The sequence below is a fragment of the Ylistrum balloti genome, unplaced genomic scaffold (genome assembly GCF_031769215.1).
Source record: "Ylistrum balloti isolate Yb309-2 unplaced genomic scaffold, AGI_CSIRO_Ybal_v1 Utg369650, whole genome shotgun sequence".
Classification (NCBI taxonomy): Eukaryota; Metazoa; Mollusca; class Bivalvia; order Pectinida; family Pectinidae; genus Ylistrum; species Ylistrum balloti.
The window spans coordinates 1,587,092-1,606,589 of record NW_026781906.1 but is presented as its reverse complement, the minus strand read 5'-3'; the positions used below and the strand labels follow the sequence as shown (position 1 = coordinate 1,606,589).

The following is a 19,498-nucleotide window of genomic DNA, read 5'->3' as shown; positions in this document are numbered from 1 at the left end:
GTCGTTCGTTACAATTGGAACCTCCGGCGGGACAGGTACTAAAAAGATACCATTAGGAGTATAGAGAAAATTAAGCTTTGAAGGTCAAGATAAGTTATAAATAATTCTATCTGAAATTGGTTCGACTGTTTGATAACTACTTCTATTAAAAACTTAGTCATTAAGTGCTGGCAATGATGGCGGAGGGCGGTGAGTTTAATTTTGATATTCCGGACTACGGAATACAGATAGAATCAATGCGCCAAAGATTAGATGAGCTGTTGTGTAGGAGCGAAACGCGTGGAAGGCGGCCGGCTCGTGAAAGGGAAGGGGTGGGTGATGGCAAAATTGGGGAGGCCGCCCAAGATACGGGTCCCCTCGCGGCCTAGGCCAAGGTACGAATAGGGAGCCCTCTAGCTGGAGTCCTTCAAGGATTAGGTTTAGTACACCCCTTGCTGGCTCGACCCCTAGATCAAGACCCGGGGCAGCCCCTTCGCAGGCGACTCAGCCCCAGTCGCCCCAGTTAGTTCCCCTGCCCAAACCCATAGTTGTCCCGGAAGCTTATAATGGCCAGGGTAGTTATAAAGATTGGTTTACACACTTTGAGGCTTGCAAGACCATTAACGCTTGGACAGAGGCTCAAGCTTGCCAATTCCTGGCGGTGAAACTCAAGGGTACGGCCCTTAGGGTATATAGTGATCTAACCCCCACAGAGCGCTTAGACTATAAAAGTGTGACGTCGGCACTCAAATCCAGATTTGACCCCGAGAGGGATGTGGGTGTGTACTGGGCCCAGCTTCGGGGAAAAACTAGGAAGAAGGGGGAGTCATTATCCGAGTTGGCTGGGTATATCCAAAGGATAGCAGCTCGGGCCTGTCCAGACTCTGATCAGGAGACGCGGAGTATTATTGAGATCCAACATTTTATCGATACGCTGGACAAACGGGAGGTCCAGAAATAGCTAAGAAGGAATAAGCCTTCCAGTTTAGCAGAGGCCGTTCGTATGGCCCTTGATGAGGAGAGCTATGATCGGATAGGCGGGTCTGCTAGGATACCCCAAGCGGTGGGGGTCGATAGCTTAACAGAATCCCCCGTTGTAGAGAGGGAGGAGGCTCCGACCTCCGAGCAAGAACAAATAGCCACTCTTGTTAAGAAGATAGAGGCGTTACAGGCCCGATTTAATAGGGATAGGGATTATCGTAGGGGAGATCAGCCACCCCCCCGTCAGGGAAATTACTATGGCCAGGCTCGGAGGGGGCCTCAGTGCTTCAGGTGCTCTATGTCGATCGGGCGTCCACGCTAAGTTCGGCATCAATATGGCGACGTCGGGGGAGCCTGTGGGCAACTCCGGACCGTCGAGTGGGGAGGCGTCGTAGACGGCCTCCCGACTGGATGCGGTCTGGGGCCTATGACCTCACCTGATTGGCCCTTCAGTACATTTATTTGTGTAGGTTAGGGAAGATGTCTGTATAGTAATTTAGATTATGTAGATCCTGTCTGAACTATACTTGTTTTATCTTTCATGTAAAATGGTGCTCTTGACACCCCCTGACCTGGGGGAGGGATCAAGACAGAAGAGGATGACCCGGGCCCCGGAAACTGCCGGCTGGAGACGTCCTGGGAGACTCTCGCCCTCCAGGAACCTTTGGTATTTGCAATGATACAGTTTTCTCTTATGTGAGCGGGTGATTGAACATTGGGATAGCCACCATGGACCCCTGGGGTGGTGGCCACACCCCAGACGTGGCAGTGACCCCCAAATGCCTACTCGGAGACCTGGAGACAGGAAGACGTCCCTGGCGGTGAGAGACCTCCACACCCAATCAGGAGAACTTTCGTTTCTGGCGGTAAATGCCTGTATGCACGCAACTCGAGGACAGGTAACCAGGGGCCCGTGGGACACCAGAGTCGACGTCCACAACAAATTTCCCTCCCCCAGGGAAGCGTGTCAGACACATCTTTAAACATTACGACATTAGTGACTTAATAGAACAGGAAGGGAGGAGACAGCGAGTTAAAATAGAGTGATAGGAATTTATTGGTTGGTATCATGTTATAGGTAGTACAAGTCGGGCCAGGTGTTCAAGGGGAGATAATTGGGCAAGTAGGTTAGGTAGCTGGGATAGAGGGGGAAGTCGCTTGGACAGGGTTGGTCAGGGTGGCCAGAGTTGACATGAACAACACTTTCGATTAACCTTGTCCTGACTCCCCCATAGTCAAAATTCATAGGGTGGGTTATTCGGCTTGATAGGTTAGATAGGTTTACAGTTTGGTTGGGTTAGAAAGGGAGGTCACCGGGTAGGGGCTGGTCTGGGTGGCCAGAGTTGATACGACCAACACTCAAGATTAGCCTTGCCTTGACTCTCCCAGGGTTCAAAATTGATGGGGTGGGTTATTCGGCCTGGTAGGTTAGTTAGGTTGGCTTCGAGTGGGGCTCTAGTCCTTGTGGCTAGAGTTGATACGACCAACACTTGGGCGGAGCACCATTCACAGCCATTTAGTTAGAATAGGGAGGGTGTCCGAATGCCTGGACCGGCTTAATTTAGTCATATGTTAGTATAGGGTGGCTTCCCCAGTGATAGCTGTGGGTAGGGGGGAAAAACTCTTGGCCGCCGGAGGAGGAGCAGAATATTTTTTTCAAGTTTGCTAATTTTATATATGTCATATATTTTTGTTATTTTTATTTTTGTTATACAAGTAAATACCTCTGAGAGGAAATCATGTTGCCACCAAGGAGATGGTGATTATGGAGGTATTGCCCCTTAGCCAAGAACCTGACTAGTGCTAATACGGGTATTTCTGTTCAAAATGGGGGGTTTCTGAAGTCTAGAATGATGAATTTATATATTTTCATTCGACTGTGGTAATAATATTGAGGTACCACTAATAGACTAGTAATGATTATCATGATAGCCAGTAGTGAAATTCGAACATGGAATGTAATGATTAAGCAGCAGCCATAACTAGTCGGGTTCTTCTATATTGTAAACTGTAGTTCAAATTGTTATAATGTAATGTACACAGTAAAATTGTAACTGTACTCTCTGAATATTTTTCTTGGTTCCAGTTAAACTTGTTGAGATAAAAATGTAAAAATTCGATTGTTTGGAGATGACAGTAATGGCCCACAGTGTATCAATTCAAATTATACTAATCAAATAATGTACTGTTATATTGGCTGCTAGCCTGAATTATCTGTAACTTAAGCACTAGGAATGATTACCATGAACATTATGCACTTATCTTAGAAAGATGTTTAAAATATGCTCAATTGTGCTCATCTGTGCTTAAACAACCATTACCATGTACATCTGGTGCTACTCATAGAAAAATGCTCCAAAGATGCTTAAAATATGCTCAAGTGTGCTCATCTGTGCTTAACAACCATTACCATGTACATCTGGTGCTACTCATAGAAAAATGCTCCAAAGATGCTTAAAATATGCTCAAGTGTGCTCATCTGTGCTTAACAACCATTACCATGTACATCTGGTGCTACTCATAGAAAAAAAATGCTCCAAAGATGCTTAAAATATGCTCAAGTGTGCTCATCTGTGCTTAACAACTATTACCATGTACATCGGGTGCTACCCATAGAAAAATGCTCCAAAGAGGCTTAAAATATGCTCAAGTGTGCTTATCTGTGCTTAACAACCATTACCATGTACATCTGGTGCTACTCATAGAAAAATGCTCCAATGATGCTTAAAATATGCTCAATTGTGCTCATCTGTGCTTAAACAACCATTACCATGTACATCTGGTGCTACTCATGGAAAAATGCTCAAAAGATGCTCGCACATGCTCAATGATGCTTAACATGCTTAGGGATGCCAAAAACTTTCCTCGCAGTGGAGAGAATGTAAATTGTGTCGACAGCCTGAAGAGATCAGGAGTTGTTGTGATTGAAAGTGTTCAGAAACTGAGTTAACTGCACCTTGAGAACATCTGCTTAAAATTATGAATTTTATGGTGCTTCCCAGAACTTTAAACATTCCAGACAATCAACCATGTGAAGACAAGGACTGTCATGACCCATATTTTATGGGAAGCACATATTTGTAATATTGATTACTTACTGTTGAAGTTTGGCAATAATTATTGCTGATGCCCCAGGAGTTGCACCAAAGTAGAAAAAAAATCTGATTATACAGTTGTGACTCTTAACTAAATTACAATTGAGCAAGACTTTATATAAGTGACATTTAGATACCAACCAATTTATCTTCAGTAGATTGTAATTTAAAATTGTACAAGCAATTATAGCAATAAAGACAAGACTTGGGCCGAGTCATCTGGAAATTGAGATTATGTGTAATAATGCCAATATTTTTGTATTATAATTTTGAACTTCATGCTATAGGGGCCTGCCTCCATTGGGTATTATTATCAAATGGTGAAATTTTGTTGTATGTAAAGACATGAAATGTCATTCAAATTTATTGGCCAGTGAGGAAATGATGGTACTTGATCAAATGCAATAGTTCATTATTATTATTAATATTATTATTATTATTATTATTATTGTGAGTCGAGTTGGATGTGGCAATTGATAGCACATGGCTAATCTTTTAATTTTAAGTTCAGTTCCGAGAAGTTTGGGCTGCTTTGGCCCACCTGGTTTGTCCTGTGGACCACGTGTTGTTTCAACAGCAATCCATGTGGAACCATCGTTGGCCAGCCTGGTGATACATTACCATTATGGGTGACAAACCTTAACTAGGTCAAAGGTCAAGGTCGGGGTTTGTCTTTCACTGGTGGAATTGTGGCAAGACATCATGAGGTAGAAAGGATCAGAGGTAAAGGAGCCAAGGTCACTAGGTCAAAGGTCGATATTGCCGAGTAAAGGTCAAGGTCGAGGTTTATGTCGTTCACTGGTGGAATTGTAAGACATCCCGAGAGGAAATGAGTCATAGTCAGTCGAGTCCAAGGTCATTGGACCAAAGGTCAATATTACCAGGACAAAGGCCATTACTTAACATAGAAATATTTTACGGATTTTGAAACAGTAAGTTGAGTCTCGGCTACGCGGCCGTAGCCTGCCCGGGTGGTTGGGGGGTGTGTAGCGACGCGTGGGTCGCTTCGTGTCGTTTTTCGGAATTTAGTACAACCCTGTCCGAGGAAGCGAGGAACTCTGGGAGAAAAAGTGACGTCACAGTCTCTTCCTTTGGAGGCCAAGATACGATAGGTCGGTATTGAAATTCAGGCAGGGTAATCTGTTAGATTTTTGTGTTGTCAGCGCCCATCTCTTCCCTAAAATGTTATAAAATGGTTTACTAAACATCAGTTGCCACCTACAACCCGATAGGTTTGATTTCCGACCGTGTATTTTGGTATATTTTTCGATTTATGCGGACTTAAGTTTTGGCTGGAACCTCGTGTCGTGATTGAGGGGAACGTTCGCTAGCTGTTGAAATTTTGTTAAATAGTGGATAATTCGAGAATTGGTATTCTCGGGGAGTAGTTTTCTCTCGTTCGGTGAGGCTAATTTTGTGTGCCCCCCTCGCCAAGACGAACGTAGGAGAAGGCGGTAGTGTTGAGTTAAACTTTGTAAATTTGGAGTCGGTCACGTGGCGGAGATTTGTCCGTTCGGCGAGGTTTGAGACTCGCTCCGAGGAACGGTGTCAGATTCCGTGGGCCGAGAGTTAATTTAGCTAGAGAATTTCGACAACCACGACATTGGTTCCTGCCTGGTAGTTAGTCTAGGTAAAAGTTTGTTTATTTCAGGTGGCTTCTGTACATTGTTAGGGTTAATTAAAAACACTCACTGAGCCGGTTAAATGTCTTTCATGCTAAACTTTACTCTTGTAAAATATATAATAAATTGTTGAATCTGTTTAATTCTTCTCGTCATTATTGCCAGTGCTTAGTCGAAATTTGTTAGTGAAATCTGCAAGCGAAAGCGGCAGTCGAACCCATTGGGCACTTTTATTATTGTAACTACAGAGGTGATGTCCGCGGGGCGGCCACTAGCGGGTCGCGAGACGTCGTTCGTTACACAGATATGTGAACATCAACAAATCGTGAATCAGCAAGAAATAAAACAGTCATTCTGTGTGTCAGTGTCCCGCCATAACCACGTGGATTGCCATGATTAAATTGAAAGTCACCAAAAAAATTAGAAATTAAACAATTTCAGACAATTACACATCCACTAAAAACACTCAAACTATCTTCTGTGCGTTGTTAACCATTAGGATTCTCCACCATGTTAGCGCTATCTGCATGTGAGAGGAAAAGTATCAAACGATGCGTGATCGCCTTTCCAAAATTTTATTCTTCATCACTTTTTTGTCCCTTCTATATGAAGAGTTTCAACTTCAATCAACAGTAATTTAATACCAATCAATTCGAGTTACCTCCCTTCACCCAACCCATTAGTACATATACACAACAGCGGTGTAAGGCGACAGGTTTCAGTACTGATTTGGTGTAAAAGTCACTGTGTAAAGTAACACTTAAGTGAAAATTTGGTGTAATGCTGCACCTGTGCGGTGTAAGATAACAAAGGTATCGATTTGGGTGTAAAGTCACCCCTTACGGTGTAAAGTAACACTTTTAGGTGAGAATCTGGTGTAAAGTCAATATTTCGGTATACAGTAACTTTTCTGCGAGATTCTGGTGTCAAGTCACTCTCTTACGGTGTAAAGTAACACATTTACACCGATTTAGGATTGAAGTAACACCAAATGTCGGTATACTATACACTTTTCTTTGTTGTGATTAACTTTACATCAGAAATGGTGTAACCATAAATTTTACACCAAAATAGGATTGAATTTAGACGTTAAAAACATCATACATGGATGAACGTAACACTAAAAATTAACAGTGCAGGAGAAATATAGGGATTAACAGTACAAAATAAGATCGGACACAAGTTTTCAAATTAATATGAAGCTTTTTCCCCATTAGAAATTTTACAATTTTATACAATCAAGATGAAATATTTGGATATTTTTTTGAGAGGGAGGAGGAACTATTGTATCTATGTGAATATTTATAGATTATCAATTGATTTAACAATGCCGATGCAGATAGTACAAGCTTACACTTTTCACTTTAGAAACCACTATTGTTAATGTCTGTCGCATTCTGTGTCACGATTTACTCTCTCGGTTCGCTTCGTTGCCTTCTGAATTCACATGAAACCCCCTCTACACTGATTTTTTAACCATTTATTGAAAAAATGTATTTTATATCTCCGTTTGTATCTACTTGCCAAGACTCGTGTACAAAACGGAGGGGGGGGGGGTAAGAAAAATGCTTTTTTCCCACAAAAATTATGAAAACTATTTTTCTACTTTCTATTACTCTTTTATGGAATTGCGTAATAAACCTGTGACTTTTATCTGAGTATTTGTATGAATCTGCCTGTCCCCAGATTCCCCATAGTAGTATTAACTTTAATTCAACTTATATTTTCAATAAAAAAAACCAATAAATAGTAGTTAAATGTTCACGAGACTAAAAACCTACAGTTTTACTTAGCATCGGATATAAAAAAAGTAGAGCATTTACTTACACATCTTACAAGTTCAATCTTTATCTTCTGAATGACCGTGTACACTCTCCCGTGAAATTCTTTTTTATTACATATCATTATTATCTATGACGATTTTCATTCGTCAATGTGATCATGTGACTAAATTTCATACGCTTACCAGTGTCGTGCATTCACACTGTTGTTGTAAAATGATTACCAAATAAAGTGCGTCAAAAATTTTGGTTTAAACTACAAAATTTGCTTTTATGGCTTAAACGAAACTTAAAATTAATAAATAAAATGTTTATACATGTATGTCACTCGTTCAAATTACGTATTTTGGTGGTTCAGATCTTCTATTTGAACAGTTTTGTGTAATATTTATATATTGTAGGATTAGCGTACAGGGTGTCAAAGCTAACGTCACAACACGCCGTGCACGTGGCGATTTCAAGTCTCTGAACACGACTCGCGCTTTGTGGCATTCATGATATACGTGTCACGCGTGACGTAAACAGGTGTGGAAACGCATTAAGCATGAAGTGCAAGTGTATTTGATAAAATGCTGAGTTGCGTTCAAGTTGATGTCAGACTGGTTCGGCTACATATCACACATTCCACTGGACAGGTACACGGTCACGTGAACAACACGTCATGCATGCACGGTAACATGAAATACACGTACAGAATACATAAATACAAACTGGTAAACAGGGAGGGAGAGAGAGTGCTCATATGTTGTTGATATTTCATGAACTGATAACACATAACTGGGTGGGGCCTACATAATTTTGATTAAATATAATTAAATATAATGTAATTTTGACGTCTATCGAATGCCCTAATAACGGATGTATTTTATCTTAATCTCATTCCCTAAACCTCTGGATCGGCGTTATCACGCCTACTCTTTTTCGAAAAATCGTAGAAGAATCTTTATTTTGCGAGGATGCACAGTCCTCATATGTACATGGGCCGCCGTTTAAAGTCCCGTTCGCCTGTAATTTGATTCAATTTATTCTCTCTCCGGACACACAATCCATGTGCTACAATAGGTCAATCAACAAATCCATAGTATAGATTATTATAAACAAATCACATTAATAGTTACATACATACATACATACATACATACATACATACATACATACATACATACATACATACATATTTGAAACTTCATACGATGTTAGCTTATGAGGTAATAGAGAGTGGGATTGGGTTTGTGGGCAAAAGGTCAACTACAAAGGTCACTCCGGTTACTAGAAATAGATATTTTTCGTCAAATTTTGGTTTCCAGATGATAACTTCAGACAGGATTGATGAATTTGCTTGAATTGATTGATTGACAGGTTTTCCGTCTCCGTGACTTCTCCCGTGTGCGGGTATCGTTCCACCGACGAACATCAGTGTTCTGGCGACGTGCAGCTTGATACTCAATACAATGTTAGCTTATGAGAAAATACATAGTGTAATTCAGTTTGGGTTCAAAAGGTTGACTGCGAAGTTCACTGTTGCAAAAAATAAACTTTTATCGTTTTTTGGTTTCCAGATGAAATTTTCAGAAAGGGTCGATGGACTGGCTTGAAACTTCATACAATGTTATCTTCTGATGTAATATAGAGTTGAGTGAGTTTGGGGTCAAAGAGTCAATCAACTACGAAGTCGCTGTTACTAAAAATAGTCTTTTATCGTCAGATTTTGGCTTCCAGATGATAACTTGTGATAGGGTTGACCAATTGTATTGAAACTTGATGCAATTTAATATTATTAGAGATCATACGGGTGGGATGGGGTTGGGAAAGAAAAGGTCAACTGTGCTATGAAGGTCACTTACTATAATGGACATATGCCACCATTTTTAGGGCCCTGCATCAAAGATGCGGGAAGCAAAGTTTATTAAAGTGACACCAATAGTAAACTGACCAATGTTCGAGGTCACTGTGTCAAAAGGTCAAGGTCAAATTTTACATATTTTTATGTGTATACTGACGATGTGACTGTAATGGTTAAATTTACCCTAAAAGGGTCCTCTCTGGTATGTCAGTGTTTTGGTTTGTTTTCCAGATAATTATTTAGTTGAATTAGGAATGACAAACTTGATTAAAACTTCATACAGTATAAATAACAAGGGAGTGCTTATTAAAGTTTTTCGCGTTATTTTCTTGTTTGTGCGCCCTTCCTTTCAAGACACTAGTTTCAGGAGGGAAGACTGTTCATGGCTATCAAGATCTATGTTTCTTAGAACAATTAATTAACGGCAGGGGACGAGTGTTGCATGCAACACTCACTGTAAGCTTGTTTTTTTCTAGATTTTATAAAAAAAATACTACTTTCTTGATAAGTGTAACATTACAAATAGAAAACATACCTTTCATCTTAGTTATACTAGAATTTTTGTGATAATGTTCAGTAATGTATTTGCGAGTATTTCTTTAACCAATTCATTTTAACATCCGTTAAGATAATGGTACTCGTCACCTATACACATCATACAAAGAGGGTATATTCTACTCTCTCGAGGTCCGGCTGTATGTGAACAATTTTTGTTATCGCTATTTCTCAAAATAAAAAAAAAACTTGCATAATTGATCTTTCTGAAATTTTGCATATATGTCCCACCTGAGGCCTAGTTATGCATATCGTCTTTTGGAACTGATCGATAACAAGATGGCCGACATTTTTTAAATTTTTACGATTAGAAATACCAACCTGAACTAACTGTATATCTACGACTGTCCCTCTGTCCAAATCCATCAGTGAATAACTGCAAAACTTAGCACAGTGTCCCGGGGTATCGCATCGGCCATCTCCTCCTATATAAATGTCATTGTCACTTTCGCACATTTCTGCAAAATATTTCACTTGTTTTTCTGTCCACATCCTTAGAATTGTAGGCTGTAAATAATGTCGCTGATGCTTGAAAAACGTGTCATGGCATATTACCGGGATGTCCATAAAGTTAAAAATTCTTAGAGTCTTTGAGGGCAACGATCCAGAAAATGAAATGCTGGCAGACAGCTGGACATTTCCTCTTGGAAGGGATCCCACCATTGACTGGCTTCTCCATTTAAAGGTCCTACCACACATGTCACATTTTTGATGCACACAACACATGGTACCGATCATTCGTGTCACTTCTCCTTGGCATGGTGATAAACAGTGTCTACATTTATCAAAAAGTTCAAGCAGTTTGCTTTCTTCAATTATGAGGAGTCTGTCTCCGCTCTGTCCACTGTGTAGCACTGTGTAGCACTGTGTAACAAAATTTGTAGGCTTATGAATATTTTTTTTTCTTGCAATGTCACACTTAGGGTTACATCAGCTAATTCTTGCCCATCTACTAGTCGTGTATTCTACTGCTAATGAAACAACACCTCTGTAATACCACCTCATGTTGTCCTAATGGAGGGATTGTTACGACGTTCGGATAGTATGAATTAAAACCTTGTTTTCGTCGCGTTGTTAGTCAATATAGAGTTTATTCAGGGCCAATTGAAGAGGCGGTATAACTTACCCTTTCTAAATAGCTGCATTGGCAACAGGCTTCATGCCATTTTTATGACTCCGATTGAGATAAAGCTGTTCAATTTCTTTCGATTTTTCATTATTGGATTCGCATATCGTTTACTCGCTTCTTGATATTTCGTTGAATATAATACCAGCGTATATTTCACATCTCTCACTTCGATTTTTGTCTTGACCGAGGCAGAGTTTGTATCTACCTAGTCAATCCTTCTACTTCCAGAACGAAAAAAGTATATCTCCCTCTCATAAGAGTTGTAGTTCACTCACCTAAACGAGTATTTTTAAACAATATATAGGATCCGTTATAACTTTGTATTAAATCCGAATAAGACACAAATATCTTCGCTAATAATATACAAGGAATATGTGTGTTTTCAATCAGTATTTCAGGGGTCGACTTGTCCAGTTCATGGCCAAGACCGTCAGTCATAACGATAAACACACAGGCTGAGATCTTTCGCCAACGCCTTGTGTGACGTGTGAAAATGACGCAACAGGGCTGCCGTCTCCTTTTGACTTTTTCCTAATCTTTTTCATTACATTTTGTACTTGAAAATTGTTTGAAGTGTCATTTTCCATATTGTATGATAAAAAGGAACTCAATTTTATGAAACTTGTTTAGAAGTTCCTTAATTTTGCTTGCCAAGACTCGCAAGGACAGTAACTTCTAAAACTTTTTTACTAAAATATGTCATGAAATGAATACTTATTTTGAAACCTATATTTACTTACCTATATGAGAGCAGTATAATTTTATCGTTTTCTAAAATATATATCAATGAAGTTAGCTTTGTATATACATATGTAAATGAAAACAACAGTTATTGTGTCTAGGGTATATTGTATATGTATTTATGAATTGCAAAATAGTGTTGTGATTAGAAAACATTTGATATAATGAATAAATTTATCTCGGTGAACATCTATCAGAAAAGAAAGTTGATGAATGAAGATTGAAGACACTCATTGAATTTGTGATGGAGCGTAGTAGTGTACAGAATAAAGGTGTTTTTTTCCCGGGGAGGATATTCAAGATTCGAAGAACTTTTCAAACTCCATATTAGTCATTCCACTTTTCAAGTAAACAGTAGCAACAATATGACTGTAACCCTTCGCTGATAAATGGAAATATTATGTCTAATTCCGAGTGAGTTATCTCCCATTTCCGAATGGGTTATTTCCCTTTTCATAGTGTGCTATCGACCAAAATCTACTCCTGTGTTTATATTGCTTAGATAAATGTATTTCCCATCATGCCTTTCTCTTGAGCGTGATATGTTTGTATTATGTAGATTGTTTATACATTACTCCGTTAGGTAATACTGTTGTTGTTTACCAAGTTCTCAATCCGAAAAATGTTTATAACCCGAAGATAACCTGAACAAGTTTCGCCGATATCTTGATGAGTAATAGAAGTAATAAGGTACTTGTCACATGGAGTCACGTGGACTTACAAATGATCACGTGGTGTACAATATAAAGGCATGGAATGGTGCAGTGGTCACGTGGATTCATGTGGACTTACATAAGAATGCTTTAGGGTCATATCTATAATGATAACATACCACATGAGACAGTTGTTATATTTTAATGAGTTTTCAATACAACATTTGTTATTCTTTAACGAGTTTTCAATACAATATCTTTTAAAATACTTTAATCACAAAGAAGAATAGGAAACCTATGATTGTACAATGTATTTATAACCATACTATATTTCTCGTGTAGATATAAACTATTGATGTCTATCAGATATATGGAAGAATACACGTGGATACAGTTTATTATGTGGTTAAGAATATTGTCATTAGGTTGATAATTTCACATCAGATAAATTGATGTCGTGGTCACTCCAAACCTAGCATTGTTGTCAGATACACTGTAAATTTGTGTCGTGGTCACAGATACACTGTAAATTTGTGTCGTGGTCACATACATTGTAAATTTGTGTCGTGGTCACAGATACACTGTAGATTTGTGTCGTGGTCACATACACTGTAGATTTGTATCATGGTCACAGATACACTGTAAATTTGTGTCGTGGTCACAGATACACTGTAGATTTGTGTCGTGGTCACATACACCGTAAATTTGCGTCGTGGTCACATACACTGTAAATTTGTGTCATGGTCACAGATACACTGTAAATTTGTGTCGTGGTCACAGATACACTGTAGATTTGTGTCGTGGTCACATACACCGTAAATTTGCGTCGTGGTCACAGATACACTGTAAATTTGTGTCGTGGTCACAGATACACTGTAAATTTGTGTCGTGGTCACAGATGCACTGTAAATTTGTGTCGTGGTCACAGATACACTGTAAATTTGCGTCGTGGTCACAGATACACTGTAAATTTGCGTCGTGGTCACAGATACACTGTAGATTTGTGTCGTGGTCACAGATACACTGTAGATTTGTGTCGTGGTCACAGATACACTGTAGATTTGTGTCGTGGTCACAGATACACTGTAAATTTGTGTCGTGGTCACAGATACACTGTAAATTTGTGTCGTGGTCACAGATACACTGTTAATTTGTGTCGTGGTCACAGATACACTGTAAATTTGTGGTCAGAGATACACTAGATTTGTGTCGTGGTCACATACACTGTAAATTTGTGTCGTGGTCACAGATACACTAGATTTGTGTCGTGGTCACAGATACACTGTAAATTTGTGTCGTGGTCACAGATACACTGTAAATTTGTGTCGTGGTCACAGATACACTGTAAATTTGTGTCGTGGTCACATACATTGTAAATTTGTGTCGTGGTCACAGATACACTGTAGATTTGTGTCGTAGTCACATACACTGTAGATTTGTGTCGTGGTCACAGATACACTCTAAATTTGTGGTCACAGATACACTGTAGATTTGTGTCGTGGTCACAGATACACTGTAAATTTGTGTCGTGGTCACAGATACACTGTAAATTTGTGCCGTTGTCACTGATACTTGGTAAGTTTGTGTCGCGGTCACTCCGAACCTGTTGTTACAGATAAATGTGTGTCGTGGACAGCCCGAACCTAGCACTGTTAGTGGCACTCAATGTGTCTTCATGTGGGTTCTTTTCGTCTAACGGACCAACATTACGCCCGCTTATTTGTGTAATTTTCTGTGCAAACTTGAACTTATACTTGATATCTCTACAGAAATCTGGCGCATTCGTCTCGCATAACTTGTGCGCTTTTTTCACAACTGGATTCACGGACAGATCGTTCTTATTCAAAGCCAGTTGAAATTGGAGTGGTGACGATACAGGAATTTCTATCATTGTATATCCACGAGGGTCAAGGACGCAACCAAACAGAGTCGTCTCCTCGAACGAATCCAGTAATGTGAAAAGGCCGTTAAATGTGGTCAGTCGAGGTCGATTTCTACCACTGAGAAATCTGACCAGAGATGGGAACTTGGACGTCGCTATCAGACACTCGCTGTCAACAGAAAGACGACTGTCGTCACTTTGGTTAGGTATGACCTCCACAAATTCGCCGGTCTGTGACAGGGGAAGAAGGACATCCACATTTTTCTCGTCCCTACACTTGAGATACCTGACCTGTGTTCTGGCGCTGGACCGGATTGTGAAGAGTCTGCCTTCACTTTGTATGTGTGATGTACCCGTGTACACACGATCTATTAAGAATACGTTCCCGGGGCCATAGTTCACATTGTCGTAATCTTTAGACTCCGGACCAGACCCTATTACGTTGGCGGTCAGTTTGGTCAGTGTGAGGAATGCCTGTACATGGTTCCGGGACAAGCTCTCGAGATCCCGATGACCTTCGCTGTCTTTGACAGTCCGTGAATTTAAACGGAGAAACCTTCCTGTAACAAGAACATTGAAGTTACGTTATATAATTACATTTTGGAAATAAGCATGTGTACATGTATTTGTACTTGCGAAAGAAGATGTGCTTATATAAAACACTATGTTCCCACCCAGTTGCAATGTTCACTATAGACAAACAAACAGACACCACAAACACAAAACGCCCCCGATCTTTCGAACCGGGAAGAGGAGGTATAAAACCATAGGATTCATCGTGATTTAATATAATTACTATCATTTTGACCCTTTCGGGGACAGTTTCGACCAGACTTATTATGGTGAAGTAAAAACCTATATAGGAAATAGGAATAGGAACGGGGTAATTTAATTTTTAAAGGAATTATTTGATTGGTCAATAAATAGAATCGACCAATCAAACACGTCCTTTGAAAACTTAAGTTTCCCTGTTCCTATTTCGGTAATACTATCAACACGAAAAGAGATATGTTGTCTGAGATTATTTTTAAGTGGGCACTTGACATCCGATTCGGAAATAGTATACGTATGTAACAACAAACCATGTCAATAGAAAGGTAACTAAATACATGCCTACGGCGTTTTTACTTGATACCAGCAGACACACATAGCTACAATGGGGAAGTTGCCGGTCTTGTTTCGCATTCACAGTGAACGTAAGGTGTGTTAATGTAGTCAGTTATATTTCAAGTCGTATTTTCTTTGTAAAGAATTCATTTATGATGATTTAGGTACCAAAGAGGTAAACAATAATCAGTATTTGGCCGAATATCGGCGACTATTTTTAAGGTGATGAATTTGTCTATCGTTGATCCCCTCTACTAGTTATACCATACAAGTTGTCAACACCCAGAAACATGGTTACATGTCCCGCTAACACCAGTGAGGGTAAGATTAAAATAGACGTCACCTGCCCTGCATCTAAAAAGAAAATAATAAGTTTATTTCCGCAAACTTGAAAACCCATTTTCCGTGTTTGCTTCTACACAAACACCATGCCCCGAGGTCTTGATACTTTGAAATTGAAAAGGAGTAGCTAAAAGCTCTCTAAATATTCCACCCCTGTGACCTTGAAAGTTGTTCAACATCATGCATTAAAAAAAGGAAAAATACGTGGGTCAAGATAATTAATTTGAACAGACTTGATATAGACATGTGACCAGCAAAGTATCATGACACTTTGCTTTTTAATTAAGCAGAAAAAAATTATATTATTTTCGTGAAATTTTATTGATAAATATTTAAGTTTTGTTCCAAAATTCCTGTCGTCAACATTGAAGATATTTGGACTCTTTACAACAGAATGATTATCTACAAAACATAATCAAAGGGAAACAACTCTCCTTGTATAAAATGGTAAAATTAGAAATTATTTGCATGGAAGAAATAATCCACCACCATGTTGTTTGTTATAGTAATGTTACCTACTTATCAGACATCCATTCAATACACTTATCATCACAAGGGATTAGGTCCAGAGTGTTCATTGTGTCCTCGCCCCAAAGTCAGAACAACAAATATAGGGGATAGGTATTGAAAGCGGCATTAACATTGGATTTTTATTATTTTCGACATTGATGAAGTCAAAGTTGTTCCGACTTACTGACGTCTTTCTTCACAGAAAATTACATATTAGCATTCTAAAGTTTGAAAACAATCATCATTACACACATCCACCCGAATTCTCGATTGTCCATCAGTGTTAATGATGAGTATTTGGCGGGCTTTTCCCCGTTCTTGTTGGTCCCGTCATGTCTAACACCTCAACAACTGATTCTACACCAGATTTGTCACACACAGTATTACAAACTGCCACGGAGTACAAGTTTTGATTCGTAGTGAGGATGGCCAGTAACGGGAAAACACCATCAATCATCTCGTACAATCAAAGAAATGAGGTATCTTTTAAAGTAATATTTTTAAGTTTTGAACACAGCTGACTCCTGTTAATTTAGGGTTTAGGTTAATCTTTTCGGGTAGGTGAGCTAACAGGCCTGCCAGCTACTGACAACTTCGCAAGCAAATGAAGACGTATAAAAAAAAAATTCATATGCTGGAGTATTGAGTAATGTTTGTCTATTTAACGGCACGCCTGTTTACCATGGCACGTCATAACACGACGACATCGTTGAAAAAAATGTACATTTTCAAACATTTTCGAGGTGTATTAACGTATGACGAAAGTTGTGCAATAGTACACACACGCTTACACGTGTTGCTTCTACGTAACTTGATACCAGCAGAAATGATGTTAACAGCATCCAAAACTCAATTCTAAATAGAGTTGATCTACCGATGTAGGATAACTTGTGTGTCACCTAAATAGAGTTGATCTACCGATGTAGGATAACCTGTATGTCACCTAAATAGAGTTGATCTACCGATGTAGGATAACCTGTGTCACCTAAATAGAGTTGATCTACCGATGTAGGATAACTAGTGTGTCACATAAATAGAGTTGATCTACCGATGTAGGATAACCTGTAACCTGTAGAGTTGTCTACCTAAATAACCTGTAGTCACCTTTGATCTACCGATGTAGGATAACCTGTATGTCACCTAAATAGAGTTGATCTACCACCTAAATAGATGTAGGATAACCTGTATGTCACCTAAATAGAGTTGATCTACCGATGTAGGATAACCTGTATGTCACCTAAATAGAGTTGATCTACCGATGTAGGATAACCTGTATGTCACCTAAATAGAGTTGATCTACCGATGTAGGATAACCTGTGTTACCTACCGATGTAGGATAACTTGTGTGTCTGTTGATCTACCGTCACCTGTATGTCACCTAAATAGAGTTGATCTACCGATGTAGGATAACTTGTGTGTCACCTAAATAGAGTTGATCTACCGATGTAGGATAACCTGTATGTCACCTAAATAGAGTTGATCTACCGATGTAGGATAACTTGTGTGTCACCTAAATAGAGTTGATCTACCGATGTAGGATAACTTGTGTGTCACCTAAATAGAGTTGATCTACCGATGTAGGATAACCTGTGTCACCTAAATAGAGTTGACACCTGTGTCACCTAAATAGAGTTGATCTACCGATGTAGGACAACCTGTATGTCACCTAAATAGAGTTGATCTACCGATGTAGTATAACCTGTGTCACCTAAATAGAGTTGATCTACCGATGTAGGATAACCTGTATGTCACCTAAATAGAGTTGATCTACCGATGTAGGATAACCTGTATGTCACCTAAATAGAGTTGATCTACCGATGTAGGAACACCTGTGTTACCTAAATAGAGTTGATCTACCGATGTAGGATAACCTGTATGTCACCTAAATAGAGTTGATCTACCGATGTAGGATAACCTGTGTTACCTAAATAGAGTTGATCTACCGATGTAGGATAACCTGTATGTCACCTAAATAGAGTTGATCTACCGATGTAGGATAACCTGTATGTCACCTAAATAGAGTTGATCTACCGATGTAGGATAACTTGTGTGTCACCTAAATAGAGTTGATCTACCGATGTAGGATAACCTGTATGTCACCTAAATAGAGTTGATCTACCGATGTAGGATAACCTGTATGTCACCTAAATAGAGTTGATCTACCGATGTAGGATAACACCTAAATAGAGTTGATCTACCGATGTAGGATAACCTGTGTGTCACCTAAATAGAGTTGATCTACCGATGTAGGATAACCTGTATGTCACCTAAATAGAGTTGATCTACCGATGTAGGATAACCTGTATGTCACCTAAATAGAGTTGATCTACCGATGTAGGATAACTTGTGTGTCACCTAAATAGAGTTGATCTACCGATGTAGGATAACCACCTGTATGTCACCTAAATAGTAGTTGATCTACCGATGTAGTGTCATAACCTGTAGGATGTCACCTAAATAGAGTTGATCTACCTGTATGTCACCTAAATGTAGGATAACCTGTATGTCACCTAAATAGAGTTGATCTACCGATGTATAACCTGTGTGATAACCTGTAGTAACTTGTGTGTCACCTAAATAGAGTTGATCTACCGATGTAGGATAACCTGTATGTCACCTAAATAGAGTTGATCTACCGATGTAGGATAACCTGTATGTCACCTAAATAGAGTTGATCTACCGATGTAGGATAACCTGTATGTCACCTAAATAGAGTTGATCTACCGATGTAGGATAACCTGTATGTCACCTAAATAGAGTTGATCTACCGATGTAGGATAACCTGTATGTCACCTAAATAGAGTTGATCTACCGATGTAAGATAACCTGTGTCACCTATATGCATGAAGTATCACAAACGAGTTATGTCAGTATATCAAATCTGCTTCACATCGAAATGCATGATTTTGTTATAATTATCAATATAATTGATGTTTTGAACACAAACCTTCGTAATCAGCGGGAATGACGATAGTTTCGTCCTTTTCTGTATAACGTTGAGTCTCTGGGTCCAAAACAACATTACGAGCGAGCAATTTCCGAATTGTTCGTTTGTGGTAGAGATACACTGGTTGTGACAGGTTAACAGGAAGCGACGAGTTGTTTTTGGTAAAAATGCACTGCTGTGTACATTTTACGGTCTGTGGAAAAGGAAACTGTTTTAGGAGTTGGCTCACGGTAAACGACTGTGTACTCCATTGGGCTCGATTCCCTTCAGGCTTACCCGAATGTGACCTGTTGATTGTACCATTTTGGCTGATAGAACGTCTACTGGACAT

At 39.4% G+C, this 19,498-nt stretch overlaps 1 protein-coding gene across 1 annotated transcript; it reads right to left on the bottom strand.

Moving 5' to 3' along the window:
- Positions 1–13,988: 13,988 nt before the first annotated feature.
- Positions 13,989–19,498, bottom strand: LOC132556285 (uncharacterized). Its single transcript, XM_060220669.1, has 2 exons — positions 19,168–19,498; positions 13,989–14,821 (listed from the first exon to the last, which is right to left on the bottom strand). Exons 1-2 carry the CDS (start codon positions 19,496–19,498, stop codon positions 13,989–13,991), a joined length of 1,164 nt encoding a protein of 387 aa, XP_060076652.1.